A 21,272-nucleotide genomic window follows, 5' to 3' on the forward strand; every position below is an offset into this window, starting at 1 on the left:
AATGTTACAGTAGAATTAAATTAAGTGATCGAATGTGTACATTGCAACTTGTGTTTCGAAGTCTTAAAAGATAATTTGAATATCACATTATAAAAGTTGTAGTTAAAACATTGCTTTCATTTGGTTTATAAGTTCAACAATAAAATTATTCTATTTTGTTAATTATTAAAAGATTGCGTAATATTTCAGAGATTACTTTGTAATCACAATCACAGCTTGAATGCCAAGAATTGCTAAGAAGGGTTCAGGAACTTATGAAAGTAATGTTAAAACAATGTAAAGAACACCAAGAGATTACGTGGTTTGATCCTAGTGATCTACATCCACGGCAGGAACTATCTAAAAAGCTTTATTGAGGATAAAAATCACAAGTGCCAGATTACAAAGATCATCATCCCTCTCTTAGTTCACTTGATTCTTGAAGAAGAATCTGTCAACTCACAATCACGATCTCTCCTCTCTATTTTTCCTCTCTGTGATTTTCTCTCAACCTTGCATTCACGTGTGTTTACAATACAATGCATATCACATATTTATAGTCCTCATTGGACTATGTTATAACAAGAAACGGAAGCTTCTTCTTTACCACCTTAGCATATCCTTGATGAGTTTTCTATCGGCTGCCAACTTCTCTTGTGTATTGTATAAATGGTTGACATCACAACAATTCTCCACCTTGGAAAGCATTTATCCTTTCCAAGTTGTTCATCTCCTCTTAAGATTGTTTCTGCAATATTCCTCCAATGAGGGGTACTTCAACAGTTCCCCATGTTAATCCAGTCTAGACAATGTTTGAACTTGATAGTTGGCAATGACTTGGTCATCATATCAGATGGATTTTCTTCGGTAGGAATTTTTTCTACCTTAATTTCTCCACCTGCTATGATGTCCCTAACAAAGTGAAGTCTTATGTTTATATGTTTTGACCTTTCATGGTATACCTGATTTTTGGCAAGGTGGATAGTGCTTTGATTATCACAGTGAACTGTGATGTTTCCTTTAAACATGCCTAACTTAATTGATATACCTCTTAACCATATAGCCTCTTTGATTGCCTCAGTCATATTAGCTTCAGTTGTCGATAAGGCAACCACAGGTTGTAGATTTGCCTTCCAACTGATTGCTCCTCCAAAAGCTATAAACACAAAACTAGTTAAGGATTGTCTGGTGTCTATGTTTCCAGCATAATCTGAGTCCACAAAACCTCTTAATTCACTTCCCTTCTGTACATTTTCACCAAACTTCAATCACAAGCAGTTTGAACCAGACAAATACTGAAAGACCCACTTGATGGCATGCCAGTGAGATTTTCCAAGATTGCTCATGAATCTGCTGACTATGCTAACAGCATAAGTCAAGTCTGGTCTCAAGCAGACCATTGCATACATTATACTTCCCACCATGCTAGCATATGGTATTTTATGCATAAACTCTTTTTCTCCATCTGTTTAAGGTGCTTGAGTGACTGACAGTTTTGAATGTTGCCCCATAGGTTCTTACAAATTTCAGTTGGTCCATACCAAATCTTTTAAGAATTTTTGAAATGTATGAATTTTTAGATTGATAGAGTATTATTCTATTCTTTCTATCTCTCAATATTTCCATACCCAAAATTCTCTTCGCAGGTCCTAGTTCATTCATTTCAAACTCTAATTTTAATATATACTTGACTTGTTCAATCAGATTTAAGTCCTTACAAGCAACAAATATGTCATCTACATACAACAGTAGATAAACCACATTTTCCCCAAATTGCTTGTAATATATACAGCTATCATACCCATTTCTCTTGAAACCATTTTCAATCATGTGTGAATAAAATCTTTTGTATCATTGCCTAGGGGACTGTTTAAGTCCATATAAAGATTTCTTGAGTAAACACACTTGATTGCTACTGATTTCATTTGAAAAACCTTTTGATGGTTGCATGTATATGACCTCATCGAGTCCTCCATGCAAGAAAGCTGTTTTTACATCCAATTGTTCCAAGTGCAAGTCTTCATAGGCAGTAAAGGATAGCAATAGCCTTATAGAGCTGTGTTTGACTACAGGTGAGAATATTTCATTAAAATCTATCCCATCTCTTTGAGTAAACTCCTTAGCTACTAATCTTGTCTTATATCTAGGCCCCTCAACCCCTGGTATGTCTTCCTTCCTTTTATAGATCCATTTAGATCCAACCAATTTTACCTTCTCTGGTTTAGAAACCAGTTCCCAAGTTGTGTTCTTATTAAGAGACTCTATTTCCTCATGCATGGCTAATATCCATTTATGAGCCTCTTTGCTTGCCATAGCCTCTTTATAAGACTTTAGTTCCATGTAAACAACCTCTTCTGCAACTGTTAGTGCAAAAGCAGTAAGCTCAGCTTGGTTATACCTCTAAGGTAGCCTAATTACCCTTTTTTGTTTGTCCCTTACCAAATTGTGGGAATGTATTCCACCATGATTTCTGTTCTCTAAGGTTGTTTCCTCTGATTTCTCAACTTGATCTTCCAACTGAGATGGTGAGCAGTCTTCTTGCTCCACTTCAAGTTGCAACCTTTCTTAGGTAAGTTTCTGTGTAGGTTCAATATGAACTTTCTGTGCTCTAACCATTTGTTGTTCATTGAAGGTTACATCCCTACTAACTATGCACTTTTGTTTTCCAGGTTCATCCACCCACAGTTTATACCCTTTAACCCCTTCAGGATAGCCCACAAAAATGCACTTAAGTGCTCTAGATTCTAATTTGTCTATTTTTGAATGTGCATAGGCTACACATCCAAACACCCTCAAGGAATGATACTTTGAGGGTTTTCCAGACCACATTTCTTGTGGGGTTTTGAAACCTATTGCAGCTGAGGGGCTTCTATTAATTAAATGTACTATTGTGGTAACAGCTTCAGCCTAGAATTGTTTTGGTAGACCTAAGTTTGACAACAAGCATCTTACCCTCTCCAAAATGGTCATATTCATCCTCTCAGCAAGGCCATTTTGTTGAGGGGTTTACCTTACTGTTTTGTGCCTTACTATTCCTTCTCTTTGACAAAACATGTTAAACTCATTTAATAGAAACTCTAGCCCATTATATATTCTGAACTTGTTCACCTTCCTCCCAACTTGATTTTCAACTAAGGTTTTCCATTCCTTGAACTTATTAAAAGTATCACTTTTGTTTTTAAGTATGCATACCTTTCTTGAGTAATCATCTATGATGGATACAAAATAATTTCCTTTACCATGAGAACTGACCCTTGCAGGACCCCACAAGTCTGAGTGAATATAATCCAACACTAGTTTAGTCTGATGAATTGCAGCTTTAAAGCTGACCCTTGTAGACTTTCCAAGTATGTAATCTTCACAAAATGATAGTTCTCTTATATGTTTCTCACCTAGCAGCCCTTGTTTCTGAAGTTCTTGAAGACCTTTTTGACTGACATACCCAGACATCTTGACTGACATACCCCAACCTCATGTGCTATAGCACAACCTTGTCTTCCATTTTGGCCTGTACAAAAGATGCCTCCCCTATAACTGTTTTTCCTATGAGTGTGTAAAGGCCATTTTTAATTACTCCCTTCATCACTGTTAGTGAGTCCTTAGCAAACCTCAATGTCCCTGATTCCGACTTAAAGGTACACCCAGATTGATCCAACATTCTCTGCCCAGATTGATCCAACATTCCCAGAGAATTTAAATTTTTCTTCAGTTCAGGTATGTATCTCACCTCCTTTAGTACTATATCCATACCATCATGCATCATAATTCTGACTGACCCTATTCCCAAGATTTTACAGGACTTGTTGTTGCCTAAGATTACATGCCCTCCATCTAACTCAGTGAAGGGTTTCAAACCATGATTTTGAGGAATACATATGGAATGAGCACCCTGAGTCTACGATCCACTATTTATCTGAATCTACCTCAGATGCATTCAATACTTCAGCACTGTCGTATCCATCTAATACAATAGCAACATTCCCTTCCTCTTTAGATTTATTTGCAAGGTTTTGTTTCCTCTCAAGACAATCCCTTTTAAAATATCACTCTTTGTGGCATACAAAACATTTTAGTTGCTTCCCATTTGATTTTGATCTTACTTTATTATTCTTCCCTTTATGACTATGTTTTTCTAATCTTCCTCTTATAGTCAAACCCTCCCCAGTTTTTGGTTTATTTTTTGCCTTGTTTTGCAATTCCCTCGAGTGCAAGACAGATTGTACATCATCCAAGGTTAAGGTTTCTCTACCATACGTCATGGTTTCCTTCAAATTTGCATATGAAGTGTCTAAAGAACTTAGCAGAAGAACAGCTTGATCTTCATCATCTATGTTTGCAAGATCTAAAATAATCTTGTTAAACTCATCAAGATGCTCATAGACATACATGGTGTCATTTTGAATGTGTAGAGTCTGGTTTTCTTATGCAGGCAATTTGCCAAGGACTTAGTCATGTAAAGATTTTCTAGTTTCAGCCATATACCTGCTGCTGTCTCCTCCTTGGCAACTTTTCTCAAAACCTTATCACCAAGAGACAGAATAATGGTGTTGTGAGCCTTCTACAAGATCTTAGTTTTCTCCATGTTTGGTTAAAAACCCAAGTTCTTGTCACCAAGAAGTGCATCCTGTAGACCTTGTTGAACAAAGAAGTGCTTGCATCTTGACTCTCCATAGACCAAAATCATTTTTTCTAGTAAACTTCTCAACATCAAACTTGGCTGCCCCCATAGAAACCTGGCTCTTGATGCCACTTGTTATATTTCAAAGATTACTTTGTAATCACAGTTGCAGCTTGAATGCCAAGAATTGCCAAGAAGAGTACAGGAACTTATGAAAGCAATGTTAAAACAATGTAAAGAACACCAAGAGATTACATGGTTCGATCCTAGTGATCTACATCCACAGCAGGAACCATCTAAAAAGGTTTATTAAGGATAAAAATCACAAGTGCCAGATTACAAAAATCAACATCCCTCTCTTAGTTCACTCGATTCTTGAAGAAGAATTTGTCAACTCACAATCACGATCTCTCCTCTTTGTCTTTCCTCTTTGTGATTTTCTCTCAACCTTGCATTCACATGTGTTTACAATACAATGCATATCACATATTTATAGTCCTCATTGGACTAATTATAACAAGAAACAGAAGCCTCTTCTCTGCCACCTCAGCATATCCTTGATGAGTTTTGATTTATTGACTACCAGCTTCTCTTGTGTATTGTATAAATGGTTGACATCACAATAGATTAAGTTAGGATTTCATTTTTGGTTTCTACACTATGCATTATACATATTTGATCATTTTAGAGTCATTGATATATTTCTAAGTCGGTATGAAAAACTCGTTATCCACACGAGTATTTCTTTCTTTCTCTGAACCCTCAAAGCCACCTGCCCTACAGAACCAAATGAGGTGTAAGAAACCAGGAGGTGATAGCCATGCAAGGTGAAGAATGGCGAGAGATTTCTTACCCACCTTCTCATGTGTGTCTCTCCCTAGCTCATCCACTTTTATCTCCTATAAATTTCCACCACTTCCCCTCATCAAGACCCAAAGCATCCATCCCCGGCCATCGATTAGACCTCACCATGGCCAAGCCTCTCTTACTCATCTCTTTCTCTCTCTGCTTGCTTCTGCTCTTCAATGGCTGCCTAGCTCAAAGTAGTGGACGTCAACAACAAAGGTTTGGCCAGGGCCAAATTAATAGGCTTGATGCCCTCGAACCACTAACTGCATTGAGGCTGAAGCCGGAGTGATCGAGTCCTGGGACCCCAACCACCAGCAATTTCAGTGCGCCGGGGTGGCCGTCGTTCTGCGTACCATTGAGCCTAACAGCCTTATCTTGCCTCAATAAAACAACACTCCCCAACTCACGCATCTACATTCTCAAAGGTGAATGAATTCAGAAACTAGCAATGATATGCGATTTAATTAAAACAATGTGGTCGTGATTATTAATGCATGGTTATTTTCTGAGTGTACAAGTAGGGTACCGGGGTTCTATTTCCTGGGTGTCCTGAAACATTCGAAGAATCTCAACAAGGACAAGGACAAGGCCAGAGCCGTAGGTTCCAGCAAGACCGGCACAAGAAGATTCGACACTTCTGAGAGGGTGACATCCTTGCATTCCCTGCAGGAGTAGCCCATTGGTGCTACAACAACAGAGATAGCCCTGTCATTGCAGTCAGTCTCCTTGACACTAACAACAATGCCAATCAACTTGACCAGAACCTGAGAGTAAGATATTCACATTCCTCATAATACCATTTTCTGCAACTCATGTCGTAGTAATGCATGCCTCAATTCCTTGTCTATCTCTATTAATTTACTTGAGGTCTTCAGTATTTTTTTTTCAAATTAAGTTTGCATGGATGTGCTAATTACTGTATTGCTTGGTATGCAGACAATAGAATTTCTACCTTGCTGGGAACCCTAACGATGAATTACGGCCACAAGGGCAGCAACAATATGAACAGCATCGCCGCCAGCAACAACGGCGTGAAGGTGAGCGTGGGGAGCATGAACAAATGGGCTTAGGCAACAATGTATTCAATGGCTTTGATGTGGAGTTTTTGGCGACGCTTTCAACGTGGATGTTGAGACAGCAAGAAGACTTTAGGGGCGACAGCAAGAAGGGCATAGTGAAAGTGGAAGGCGAGCTGCAAGTGACCAGGCCGCGATGGTCAAGGGATGAGCAGGAGCGTGAGGAGAGGCGAGAGAGAGAACGTGAGAGAGAGTGGGAACGCGAGCGCCAGCAGAGTCGACGTGGTGGACGTGATGACAATGGTCTTGAGGAGACCATCTACGTTGCGAGGCTTAGGGAGAACATCGGCGACCCTTCCCGCGCCGACATCTTCACAGAAGAAGCCGGTCGCATCAGCACTGTCAACAGCCACAATCTCCCAGTCCTCCGATGTCTCCAACTCAGCGCCAAGAGGGGAGCTCTCTACAGGGTAATTGAGAAATGAACTCTGCTACTGTCAGTGATGAATCCTGAAAATATATGTGTGTATATATGCAGGATGCTCTGTATGTTCCACACTAGAACCTGAATGTCCACACCGTGGTGTATGCCATAAGGGGTCGCGTGGAGTTTCAGGTGGTCGACAACTATGGTCAGACTGTGTTCGACAACGAACTCAGAGAGGGTCAGATCCTAACAATCCCGCAGAACTTTGATGTTGTAAAATGAGCAAGAGACGAGGGTTTCGAGTGGGTTGCCTTCAAGACTAATGAGAACGCCATGATTAGTCCTCTTGCAGGAAGAACCTTAGCCATCAGGGCCTTGCCAGAGGAAGTGCTGGCAAATGCCTTCCAAATCTCGAAAGAGGAAGCAAGGAGGCTCAAATTTAAAGCCATCAGGGCCTTGCCAAAGGAAGTGTTGGCAAATGCCTTCCAAATCTCGAAAGAGGAAGCAAGAAGGCTCAAATTTAACAGGCAGGATAGCACTTCAGCTCACTCAAGGTCAAGGTCAAGGTCAAGGTCAAGGTCTTCCTCTGAGGGGAGGGCTGCAGCTTAATGTCAAGATGTAATCTTAGTGCCATGCATGCTGCCCGTAGTTTTGATCTCGGTTGCTCGATCGGCTCTTAGCCTCGACAATAGGAAGATCAGAGTAAATAAAACCCTTAAAAATGGCATCGTATATGAAAATGTACAAGGAGTGGAGCCAAAGTTTGTAATATGTTGCAACCTCTTTCTTTTAATATGCCTGCCTATTAATTTGCATGTCTGTTCAAGATTTTGATATATGAAATGCCATCTTATCATTTTTATTTATATAAATCATATTGAATGGCCAATCTTATCACAGTCTTTGTTGGTAAAATGTCTCAGTCAATTGTCCATATTGTAGCAGTAGTTTTTGTCTCACATGCTTTGGTAACTTCCAGATAAGGGACCAATTCGCTGAGTACAGCTTATGAGAGTCTAGTAATCTGTTCACAATTTCTATTTTGTAGTCTGATTTAACTTCAGAATGAATTTCTAACCGTCAGTCTTTCCCATTTTCTATTGCCTTCATCGTCTGGAAAAGAACTCCTTATGGGACACATCCCATCCGACCAGTTATATTCCAAATCATTATAATTTATCACCCAAAACCAAAAAGGAAAAGGAAAAGTCATCAAAAAGAGGTTCTAAGAACAAAGTAATTGCGAGCTTAACTGGGTTTTCTTAGGCCAGATATTATCAGTATTGGTCAAGTACCTTATCAGTGATCAGTTGAAGTTCCTCAGTGCCTACATATTCATTCAATTCCAAGATGACTTTTAACTTATGCAGAGTCTTTCTCCCAGCCATATGTCAGGAAAATCTATATTAGGGAACAGTACAAGGAGCACATGACCTTGTTGCTCATTACCTGAACAGGGGTGAAGGCTTCTTGTTTATAGAGAAATAGTTGGGTATATTAGAAGATAATATTTTGTAACTAAATTAGCATTATACAATAAATAGAACCTTCCTTAGTGTCAATACTAACATTTTGATTTCCTCTGTTTTTTGAAAGATATCATTATATGTGAGCCTGCAAATCAAATTCTTTTAGATATCTATCACATTCATAAGTGATGGAAACAGCAGTATATACTTAGTTAGGATTTATCGAAAACACTTTTCTTAATGAAAAATTATATACCATCCATTAGTTAGATGGTACATTTCCCGTAACAGACAACAAACCCTAAACCTGACCCTTGATACAGACACAGCTTTCTCATACCACAAATAGGTGAATCACTAGATATCAAACGCATTCGGACATGAAACTCGACACAACAGTTGCAAAAGGACATAAAAAAAGAAGTCTAGATCACTCATGAGAAACCACAACTACTTGTTTCCCGACATTGCGGCCACTGAAGAGCCCTACCAGAGCTGCCGGGCCACTCTCAAGTCCTTCGGCTATATCCTCTACATACACTATCTTCCCTTGTCTGATATACGGTAGCACTACATCCAAGAACTTAGGATAGAGATCAAAGTAATCAAAGACCGCAAATCCCTTTATGTGGATCCTCTTATAAACAATGCACATCAAGTTGTGAATACCTTCAGGCTTATCAAGATTGTATTGTGAGATCATTCCACATACAGCAATCCTGCCATGGTCTCTCATGTTAACTAGCACAGCATCAAGCATTTTCCCCCCAACATGCTCAAAGTAGATGTCAATGCCTTCAGGGAAGAACCTGGTGACTCATAAATTGTAAAGGCAGTAACCAAATGCTCGAGAAATCAATGCTACAGCTTATGATTAATGGTTGTATAGTATGGCCTGGCTATTATCATGCAAAAATATGATCCACTTTCGCTAAAAGAATTATGTTTCCCCTCCCTTTCCTCGTCCCTATTCTGCCTCATTTTAGTACTCCATTTTATTTGCTAATTAGATGCATACAGCACAATTACTATTATAAGAAGAATTTAACATTGCAAAAAAATAAGATTATAAGACAAATCTTATGAATTTCCATCATAACCTTAATCTTCAATTGTTAGTAGAATTTTCCATGGATGTGTTCTTTCCACATGTCTACATCACTTCGAGAAGATGCAGTTTCATAATAATGAGTGGTTATATTCTTCTTCTTCTCTAGTATCATTTACGATGATCGGTACCGTGCCATTTATGGTTATAGCATAGACACAGATATACATGTACATGAAGCAAAAATGAAACAACTTCATCATCATGTGATATTCAGATGTTTCTTAAACCTATAGAATGATAAACTGTGATATGTGATGTATATGAACCGACCTTTTCAAAGCAGCATCCAAGTCATTTTCTTCCTTATAATTGAAAGCCCCATCAAATCCAAACTTGTTCTTAAGCAGATCAACCTGCACAGAACCAAAGGAAACAAACAGAATAAAGGATTTAAATTACTTCTTGAGTGGCATTGAATGATCTGGCCACTCCCTTTTGAAACAGAGAAAGGGAGGGGAAAGGAAGATATTGCAGAGATAGGCATGTGTGAAGAATTTGGTTTATCATGGCCATGGCATGTAACTAAATTGCTTTATGAAAGATAGGCAAACTTTCAAAGATGGTAGCCACTGAATAAAGAATACTTGGGGATTAAACCAATAAGCAAGCAAAACAGAGAAACACAAAACCTTTTCTTTACTTCCAGCACTTCCAACAACATAACAACCCATCAGCTTTGCAAATTGCCCAACCAGCTGACCAACTGCACCGGATGCTGCAGAAATGAAGACATATTCTCCTTTCTTGGGAGAACAAATTTCGTAGAAACCGGCAAAAGCAGTCAAACCAGGCATACCTACAATAAAACCCAAACGCACAGACAATTACAGCGACAATAGATACTACTTTCTACAAGAAACCATGTTCTGGATCGCAAGTACTGAGAGGTGATCTCACTCAAATAAAACCAAAGCATACATCTGCAGCATTCATTGACATGCAACGCCAATTTAATCTCTGATTGTCCTTGGCATGTAAAAGATATTCATCCTCCAAAAGAGACAACTTACCAAGAATTCCAGTGTAGTAGGAAAGGGGCACATCAGTGTGCTGGATTTTAAAGAGGGCTTCCTTTTCCGCGATAAGACTGTACTCTTCCCATCCGGTTGTGCCCCAGATCAAGTCACCTTTCTTGTAGTCTGGGTTTTTCGATTCCAAAACTCTGGCCACCCCAAACCCACGTAATGGCTGCATTTTAGGACCAAAGCACAAAGATCTATCATTGCAAGCTTCTTCTTACACGTTACAAACTGAGTTATTTCACAATTTCCAGTCTTATCAACATATGTTTTCCTTTCTTTTTCTTAACGTTGAGCATTTTTTTTTTTTTTTTTTGTTCTTAATTTGGAAAATTAAGCTTATCCCGTTCTTAATTACCATCTCTTATGCAACGTGACCTCCCAAATATTAATTCTGGCATTTATTATATTACACCTAGTTCAAAAGTTAGATGCATCCTGATCTCATGCATTTTGAAACCTGATGTATCGCCTTGTTCATGTTGGAGTCCTCCGTCGGAACCTTCAGCTTCATGGTTACACTTCTTACAGACATGTCCGACTCCTTTGGAAAACCAGACACGTATTCCCTCAATATCACCTGCTTGTTCCTCACTTCCTCACCGACACCACAACCACAACTCGCCATTCTCAATCTCTCTCTCTCTCTCTCTCTCTCTCTGACTGTGTATTTGTTTCTGTTTTCCAGTTTCTCTTGCTGTTACTTTCCTCTTTATCGGCCTTAGAACAACACTATCAGTACGTGTGGCTATTATCAGTTTCTGGGCTGAACATATTAAACGTGGCATAAATATGGTCTTTTTACAGCCGTTTGTTATTTCAACGGATAAAACTAAAAGACATTATATAAAATAAATTTATAAATTAATATAATTTGATAAAATTTATTAAATTTATTTTATAATAAAAATAATTTTATAATTTAATATATCACATCAAAACAAATTAATTTATAAATTTATTTTTATAGTCTAAAATATTTTTCTATCAATAATTCTATCCCAAACGATACTTTTTCTGTGGCCATTATTATTCTATTTCTTTTTACCAAATATAACTATTTTATTTTATTTTATTTTTTTGTGAATAAACAGTACATAAAAAGGTTACACATCCTCCACACTCCACATTTGAGTGATTATACTTCCAGTAAGTTAGTAACCGTTAAAAACGTGCTCTTCCTCACGCACGCAATGACGTCAGTTTTAAATGTTTTATTGACCGAAATATGAAAACGGAATACACGATTTCGACAGTCTTTCCTCATTTATGCACGTTTGAATTGAAGCTCCAGCAGTTGTGTATTATAATAGAGGCAAGTGATTTTAGAAGATACTGATTTGAGAGCATAAAAGAAGATAAGGAACAGTCTTATAGAATCAGATATTGCACTTCAAAGTAAGCTTGGCAATGGCAAGGCAAGGCAAGCCACAACATCCAGTATAAGCATCCAGAACAGATACATGAAGAAGATTGACTCATTCCTTCTCTCACTTTCGATTCATTGCCGGCCACATCAAATGATTCGGAAACAAAGACTAGATTGCTCTCTTTGGCACACCGGCTCATGAATATGCCAACCTTCCATAGCTAACTAATAATTCTGTAAAGTAAAATCACTAATGTTTTGAATACCGTACCAGATGGCGTACCGGTCAAGACACTGAAACGAAATATTTCGGTACCGGTACCGTTTCGTGTACCGTTTCGGGATAGTCGATATATGAATAAATTATATATATAAATATATATAACAATTATATTCTAAAATAATAGTTTATATATGAATAAATTATATATAAATACATACATACATATAAATTATAAATAGTCTAATCTAAATTGGGGGTCAAAAAATAAACTTGTAGTTTGAAAAAACGAAAAAAAAAAAAAAGCACAGGCCGAAATATCGGCCGGTACCGGCCGAAATATAGGCCGGTACAGGCCGAAATTTAGGCCGAAACGGCCGGTATTTTGGCCGGTACGGTATATATCTAGTACCTGTACCGGCCGGACGGCCGAAACGAAAAATTTCGGCCGTACCGGCCGGTACGGTACGAAATTAAAAACATTGCTAGGAAGTCCCATACTTGGGTAGCAGTTTTGCTGTTATGGGTTATTGTCTGTAGTCTACGATGACTCTCTGCTGATGATAGCATGAAAGATTGTTGCTGCTAGTACTGCAATCCTTTTGTTTATGGCCTATGTACCCAAAGATAAAGCACAGTAAACTTTTCTCAATATTCAAGAGTCGGAATAACATGATCACCTTTGTGCAGTTTGGTTGGTGAAACCTAATGATGGTCATTCTTTCAGAAATGTTTCAATTTGTTGATCTTGAAGATGGAAATGTTTGAGAAGGTTTTCTTGCAAGTTCATGGTTTCTTCTTGAATTTTATTTTATTTTTACATTTCTCAATTTGACAGTAAAAACCACAAATAGCTGATTTCTGGGATTATAAAGTTGCCATTTTAAGTAATATTGAGTTAACTGGTTTCTGGATAGCGTGGTACGAAGCAGATTTACTAAATCATATAGCATCGTAGTTATTTGTATTCGAAAACAACTTTTGACTTTCAGATTTATTGTGGGTAAAATTCGGAGGCTGAATATAGATCTTGTTGATTCACTAGATGCACTATTTTGCCATTACTTTGTTTTGTCCATGTCAATAAGGAATCTTCTTTCTACGTAAGAGCTTGTAGTTCCATGTTTTGATTCTTTCATTCAGTTGGCTGCATCCTCTGTGCTGATTCAGATGTTTTTTATGTTAGATATTTGATGCGATAATCTGTGACCCTCCTTATGGAGTTCGTGCTGGGGGACGTAAATCTGGTGGCCGAAAGCTGCTGAAGGGGACCGTGGACCCTTATACAGTTCCTGATGACAAGAGGACAGACCACATACCATCCACTGCAGCTTACAGCTTAGTTGAGTGTGTCCACGATTTGCTTGACCTTGCTGCTAGGTTGATTGTAATGGGTGGCAGGCTTGTTTTCTTTTACCCTGTATTAAGAGAAGATGATTATGTAGAAGATCACCATTACCCAGAGCACCCGTGTTTCAAACTGATTGCTGCCTCCGAGCAGATACTTAGCTCACGCTACAGCCGAGTATTACTGACCATGGTGAAGATAGGTCCCTACACTGAGGAAATTGCAGAGGCAGCTCAGCTGAAACATATAGAGTTCAGGGAGAATCATCTGAAGTGGTTAGAAGATGGTAATCTTCACTCTGCAGTTTTTAGTCCAGCTGATCCTCAGATAGCTGCAGCTGGTGATTCTAGTTTGAGTAGAGAACCAAAGCCAAAATATAGAGGAAAATACGTTTAGACTTGAAAGTAGCTGCTTTTGTAGGCTTTTTAGCTTTGGCAATTATGCCTGTAGGTGACATTTTTATAGTCACCATATATCCCTCATAGAGAGAGAGAGAGAGAGAGAGAGAGAGAGTTATTTGACCTTGGTTTTCTTATTTTTAGTGTTATGCTAATGGGACAGCTTCATATTGCCCCCACTAATTTTTAGGCAGCTACCTTTCTTATTTATTTATTGTCTCGAAGGTATGAATCTGCATCACTCAAAATGGGATATATATATATATAAATATATATATATATATAAATATATAGCACTGCTATTCGAGAGTCTCTACACCAGACACTTTTATGTGACATAATTTGAATTAGAGAAGATAAATTTAAAAATTTAAATCTTACAGATAAGATAATATATATATATATATATAACTCATCAGAATCTAATTTCTTATTAGAAAGGCATTTTCCTAGTTATAAATTTATAATATATATTAGTTTCCAATATTATATTTATAAAATTTGAAAACTAATTTCTTTTATTAAAAAAATTAAAATTTCCGGAGTGGGTGAGAAAGGATTGGGGATAAGAGTAAGATAAGTGATGAAGAGAGGGGAGAGCTAGGCCCTATCTTTAACTACTACTTAATAGTTAATTTTTCTCAAAAAATCCAACTTTTATTTTAAGGAGCCTGATTTTGCTGTCAATGAATATTAATTTACATTTCAGTTTTAGGAAATTCAAAGGTAATAATCATAGGAACCCATTTCATAGATATTTGATTTTTTTTTTTTTTTTTTATTGGTTTTGGGTTTGGTGCCATATTGGTCTATGACATATTGGTGTACATTAGTACTGATGATTATGTTTTTGCTATAATAAACCTGCTCATCAAACTCATAATTAGGCATAAATAATAATCTTATGAAAAATAATACAACAAAGAGATTATATTAATAGATATTATTTTAATAATTTAACCAAGTTTTTAGAATCCCATGGCAACTGAATTATGCAAAATAACCAAAATGTCATCTCTAGCCAAAATTTAATTATACATAACTTGTTGCCAATGCTCTAATTAAGAGAGGAATTTTCACTCACTTATAGGAAGTTGACACGTCATGATGAGTTTCTTGTTGAATTGAGAAAATATCATGAAACAGTTCCCAATCAAGCAGGACAATGTACATGGGTCTTTTTCTTCTTTTTTTTTTTTTTTAATGGCGTCACCTCCATTTATTCATAAATAATCCTAATTAAGGTAGAAGAATAACCATGAACAGTAAGATGAAATGAGACGAGAATAACTCAAACTTAAAAAGTAAAATGAGATGAAAATTTTATGAATAGTAGTAAGATAGTTTGAATTATTGTTTTATGGAGTTTTGAAAAAGACGAGAGAAAATTTTAAATAAAAATATTATAAAGTTAACATATTGTTAGAATATAATTTTTTAATATTATTTTTATTTAAAAATTTGAAAAGGTTGAATTGTTTTCTGTTTTTTGTTTTGAAAGTTTAAAAAAATTGTAATGATTAATTCTAAAAAATTATAATGATTAGTTTGAAAAATATTTATATTTTAATGATATTTAAAAAGAAGATGAATTGAAAATTTTGGAATGAAAATTTTTTCCAAACAAACCCTAAGTACTTGTCACATGGGCAAACTTTAGAGATTGGTTGAGGATTTATTTCTTATACAGAACATAGATGAAATTGAAAATTTAGATAGAGAAATTAAAAGAAAAACATATATATATATATATATATATATATTAGCTTTAAATGGTATTATTGCTTTGGAAACCGAAGCCTAAGAGCTTTGGCACGGAAAGGTTTCATAGTTGAATTGATTGCAGTTATTAAATATTAATTGGCAGTGGAAAAATCTGTTATTGTTTTGGAAATTCAATGAAGACCGACTTATATGCAGAGAGGCTGGCTGGCTGGCTAGTTTTTTTCGGAGATTCTCGCCATGTCATAAATACATATATACCCCTCTTTCTCTCATATCTCATTCTTTCCTTTTAAAATCTCTTCTCCCTTCTTTATTCCTTTTTTACTTCTCCTCCCTCCTCTCTCTTTGATAGCTGCCGCTAAGATACTCATGATGATCTTCATATTCACCTCAAATCTCTTCGTAGCTCTCTCTTAATTTCTTCTTCTTCTTCCACTTCTTCTAAGAATACCAACAGTTGCAACCTCTTTTCTGTTCTTTTTTCTTTGGTAATTAATACCCATCTGATCTCCATAAGTACCCCCTCCTTCTTCCAATATATCTGATCTTAGAGTAGTACTGATTCTTGTTTTGTTTTTGTTTTTCTTTCCCGAATGGATATTGATGGACAGGAAAACCAGTTTGAAGGAGAGAATCACGTACCTATTGAAGAGATGGAGAAGTTGAAGGAGCTCACTTTTTGGGGAACGATATTGGATAACGATGATGATCAAGATGGAAAGCCAAAGGCCATAAAAGAAAGCCGTCAAGATACTGATCATCATCTAGACCTTCGTATCTGTGACCTTTGTGGCAAAACATTCAGTGGTGGAAAGGCTTTGGGAGGTCACAGAAGATCACACTTTCAGACTAAGAAAGCTGTGGGGTTCTCAAAGAACATCAAGAAAAGAGACGTAGCAGGTGCTGATTTGAGAATGGATTATGAAATGATAAATGGTAATCGATGCCGCATATGCAACAAGGATTTTCCATCAATGCAATCGTTGTTCGGGCACATGAGGTCTCATCCTGAAAGGAGTTGGAGGGGGATTCAGCCTCCTATACTTCCGTCAAGAAGAAACAGTATTTCTAGCTCAAGCACATCAGATTCTGTGGATGATGATCACAATATAACTTCTACAGATAAACGTATGGCACCCAATGTTGATCTCTTGAAGTCTCTGTCCAACTGGTCTCAGACTGAGAGAAGAGGGCGGGGAAACATTGGTAGCGCTTGGGCTGCTGAGATTATCATGTCTTTTTCTAGAGAAAAAGATTCACCTATTCCCAAACATTCAGTCTCGTGCATGGATCAAAGAGTTGATCCTTCTGCAGTAGTAGTACTAGAGGAACGAAGGATGAAGAAACTTAAGACAGTCTCGTGCACGGATCAAAGAGTTGATCCTTCTGCAGTGGTAGAGGAACAAAGGATGACGAATCTTAAGATCCATGGAAGTGGTACTTCCGGCAGAAAGGAAGATGAAGAGAAGAAGATTGCTGAAGGTGGGATGCCAGATAAACCCTCTAAAGATAGGTATCAGATTGGTCAAAAGAAGATGAACAAGAAGAAAATCTTGAAGTGTTGGGAAGAGACGTTGATGAGGAATTCAGACATGGAGGAAGACGTTGATCATGACTTGATTGATAGAACTCAGAAGGCCGTGCCATACTCATGTTATGAATGCAGTGATTGTGGTAAATCCTTCCCCACTTTTCAAGCCTTGGGTGGTCACAGATCCAGCCACAACAAAGATAAGATGCAAAAATCAAATGCATCATCACATGAAGCTGCTCCAGCTAGGGATCAGGAGAAAACCAGTGCCAATATTAATCATAGATCATGGCCGTATCGGGCAGGAGGAGTTGCCGAAACTCCATTGAATAAAGGAGCATCACCAGCAGAAGCCAAGAGTACCCAGTCTGCTGCAAAAATAGCATCCCCAAAAGAAGCCAGTACTAGTACTGATCAGAGTGGTGTGAGAAGATTAACAATGGGTTTTGATCTTAATAAACCTCATTTTATGGAGGATCTTGAAGATGTTTGATCACCTGCTAGCTAGCTAGCTTCAATCAGATTGAAAAGCGCAGCTAGATCAGGAACGTTTTATTTTCATTAAAATTCAAAATTAGCTCTGCGCGCTGGTATGATCATCAAATGCTTATGCTTAAATTTTTCTCATTTTAATGCCGTCATTAAGGCGTCAAATTCCTACCATCTATATTATATATATATATATATATATATATTGATTGTTATAATTTGCTGATCTTATTTTTTGCACAAAATTAATTGAGAATCACCCAACAAATTAAAAGCATTTATATTGAAAGAAATTACTGGGAGCACTACAAAAAAAATGACTTTTTTCAACATCCTTTTTCGTCGTAAAAAGTACCTAAAATCGTCAGGAATATGTTTTTCTCTCGTTTTTTAATTTGGGCCTTGAGCTTTTGAGTTTCCGATCATCATTTCATTTGTACTTAGCCAAGAGAGACTCCTTTGCAAGGGAGCTCATCCACAAATTAGAAGTAATTGGCACTTCAAACAGTTTTGCCTTTTTCCCTGCGATTGTTCTTGCCGCATAAAGTCAATAAGAGTAATGAAAGATACGCAACACTTTTCACAAACAGTATTTTTCACAATACATGATATAAAATGAGAGTATTTTTGTAAAGTGGTGTTACTTTTATACGATATTTTATAATAATACCACTCATTTTAAAACATGATTGTGAAATATATTGTGAAAACTCAAAAATATTGTGTATTTATCCTTTTTCAGTCAAGAAACCAGCCGGAAAATTCCAGCAACACCAGGTGGTCGCAGCTGCCTCTAGTCTGTCATCTTGAGAATTAACAAACATGCATGAACTAGGCTAGTAAAACGAATTTTATATATATATATATATATGCACTACTGATAACTAGGTTTCCTGATATTATATATATATATATATATATATATATATAATATGCAGGGTAGTCTTTTGGATTGTACAAAGTAAGTACTGGGTTGGATCAAATTTCATATATATTTAACATGAAATTAATTAAGGAGGTGATTTAATTATGAGGTAGGAGTATGTAGTTTTATTATATATTTGCATGCAGCATGAACTTAAATATTGAATTTACTTATCAAAAAGAAAATACTGTTTAGGCATATATATATATATATATATATATATGATGCATCAATATCATGAAGTACTTATAAGTACTTGATGGGCATGCATCATGATCATCTAATGGGAATAATGATATATATATATATATATAAAGTAAATATATGTATACTTAAATTGTGTACAAAATAAATATTCAACAATTTTGACCAAACCGAAAGCTAGCAAAATAAAGAAATTATTTTGACCCAAGATTAATTATTTGATAATGATGCAATTAATTAAAGTTTAATTATCTTTGAATTTCGGATATATATAAAAACAAGCTACAAATAGTTATCAAATTAGAAATAAAAGGATGACGATCATCGATATATATAAATATATATATATATTTATATATATATAACCCGGCGGCACAGGCAGCTTCTATATATCTGCTGCACAGTTAGAAGAGAAGAAAAAGAAACAAAATTTCAAAATTAATATGAATTAGGGCAGCCTGCAGGAAACTGAAGTTTAAATTAGGAGTATGAAGGAATATATGCTTATATAAATATATATATATATATATATATGTTAAGAATTCAAATTAATTAGCCATTAATAATTCAAATCATCATCATGTCATTCATTAATTGAAAATTTTGATAAAAAAGAAAGGGATCTATCTACTACCTATATAGAAGCTTAATTATATTCAGAATTATATCATACATATGAGAAATACTTTGTGTCCCAAAAATGGGTTCCGAATTTGTGTCCCGAATAACTTTTTTTTTTTTTTTTTACTTAGTGATTAAGGAAGTGTTTTTTAATAATGTTGTGAATTTTTCATTTTTTTTAAAAATTTTTATGATGATTAAAAAAATACATGAAAAACAAAAAATAAAAATAAAAAAGTGAAATAGACTGTTCGGGATCTTTATTCGGGACCCATTTTCAGTGAACATAGCAATGCTATATATATAATATATATAGATATATCTATATATGTGTATATATATATATATATATATATATATATATGAAAGAAGACAGTTAATATTTCCAAAAGCATTTTATAAAATCTATTGTAATAATGAACGTAAGATTTATATATAGATATCAATAATAATATTAGTACCTTAAAAATATGACATTCTTATAATATATATAAATAGAAAATTTCAGTTTTTCCTAGAATTGATCAATTCAATATCCTAGCTAGTTTCTTAATTTCATATGTACATATTGAAATATATATATATATATATATATTAGCGACTATTTTGTTAAGAATTATTCTATTTTCAAATCAGTATGTAGAGCACGTATACCTGCATCTACATCGCTTAAAATATAAGATTTGATTTGTAAAATTTAAATTTTAAATTTTTTTTCAAATCAAATTAATTATATCATGTTAACACTTTATTATGTGTTATATATATAAATCGACATTGGTTTATAAATAAAACTTTTCTTTTATAAAATATATGGCAAGTCCTGATCATATATGGTAGCTAGCTAGTACTGATCTTGTTTCAAAATTAAAAGTATGAAGTTAAGGATCATATTAATCATAAAAGACCACAGGACTCATCATCATGCGTTAATGATGATCTTATTATCTATTTTCTTAAATTTTTTAACTAATTATATATAAATCTATCCATTTGGAATTAATTGCATGCTTATTGTATAAAATTGAAACTATGCATATATGGTGATCTTGTTAGTGCAATATGCATGCATAGATCATCAAGTATTTAATTACATATATATAACAAATAATACTGATAATTATAATAAGAACATATAACTAATTAGTAGTAAACTATATATATATTATGAAAATTCTATTGTATATAAATCACACTTAGTAAAATATTTATATAATTTAATTAAATTTTAAATATAAATTTTAAATTTTATAAATTAAATTTTATCATCAACTTGAGAATATAGAATAACTCATATATTATATAAAATATGAATTAAGAGATATATAATGCTTCATAATATATATATATATATATATACACACACCATATTGGTTTAAATTAGGGAACTTAAAAGGGAAAAGAAATCAGTTTTTTTTTTTTAAAAAAAATAAAAAATAAAAAATAAATAGAAAAGGGAAAAGATCAGCCATAGGTAGCTAGGGTTCTGTAAGGCGATTAAACCAATAATATCATACTGATAATCTTAATTAAACCAATAGGCTTCAATCGCCTTATAGAACCCTAGCTACCTATGGCTGATCTTTTTCTTTTTCTATTTTTTTATTTTTTATTTAAAAAAAAAAACTGATTTCTTTTCCCTTTTAAGTTCCCTAATTTGCTCAGAGTTCTAATTGTTAACCATGACTAGTTAACAATATGATCTCTGAGTTTGCTAGCTAGTCCTTCTCTTCACGGCCTAGCAGTTTTCTTGTTTTTCTTTTTCTTGCTATTTCTCAGATGTGTCTTGATAGACAAGAAAGTCCTTCTCAGATGTGTCGTGAAGGGACTAAGAATGCCAACCGGTTTACTTCGTCGGAAACATTGAATTCCGGTAGTACTGCCATTAATGGAAGACCAAAAGCCAAAGAAGACAGCGTTCAAAACTATGTTGATCAAGGTGCTTCAGGAAAAC

At 35.4% G+C, this 21,272-nt stretch overlaps 1 protein-coding gene and 1 pseudogene across 2 annotated transcripts in view; one reads left to right on the forward strand and one right to left on the reverse strand.

The window, feature by feature from the left end:
* The first annotated feature begins 5,567 nt into the window (after positions 1-5,567).
* Positions 5,568-7,498, forward strand: LOC108989300 (annotated as a pseudogene).
* A 1,033-nt stretch (positions 7,499-8,531) lies between these two features.
* Positions 8,532-21,272, reverse strand: part of LOC109003565 (2-alkenal reductase (NADP(+)-dependent)-like) — a 20,175-nt gene continuing 7,434 nt past the window's right edge. The window contains exons 1-5 of one of the 2 annotated variants that reach the window (XM_035694388.1): positions 10,949-11,206; positions 10,480-10,657; positions 10,099-10,265; positions 9,740-9,822; positions 8,532-9,167 (exon numbers count right to left, since the gene is read on the reverse strand). In XM_035694388.1, the coding sequence (XP_035550281.1) occupies positions 8,789-9,167; positions 9,740-9,822; positions 10,099-10,265; positions 10,480-10,657; positions 10,949-11,116 (975 nt within the window). In that variant the 5' untranslated portion in view covers positions 11,117-11,206 and the 3' untranslated portion in view covers positions 8,532-8,788. Of the gene's footprint in view, positions 9,168-9,739; positions 9,823-10,098; positions 10,266-10,479; positions 10,658-10,948; positions 11,207-21,272 lie in introns of those variants that run through there. The other variant, XM_035694389.1, reaches the window with a different exon arrangement.

The sequence above is a fragment of the Juglans regia genome, chromosome 10 (genome assembly GCF_001411555.2).
Source record: "Juglans regia cultivar Chandler chromosome 10, Walnut 2.0, whole genome shotgun sequence".
NCBI lineage: Eukaryota > Viridiplantae > Streptophyta > Magnoliopsida > Fagales > Juglandaceae > Juglans > Juglans regia.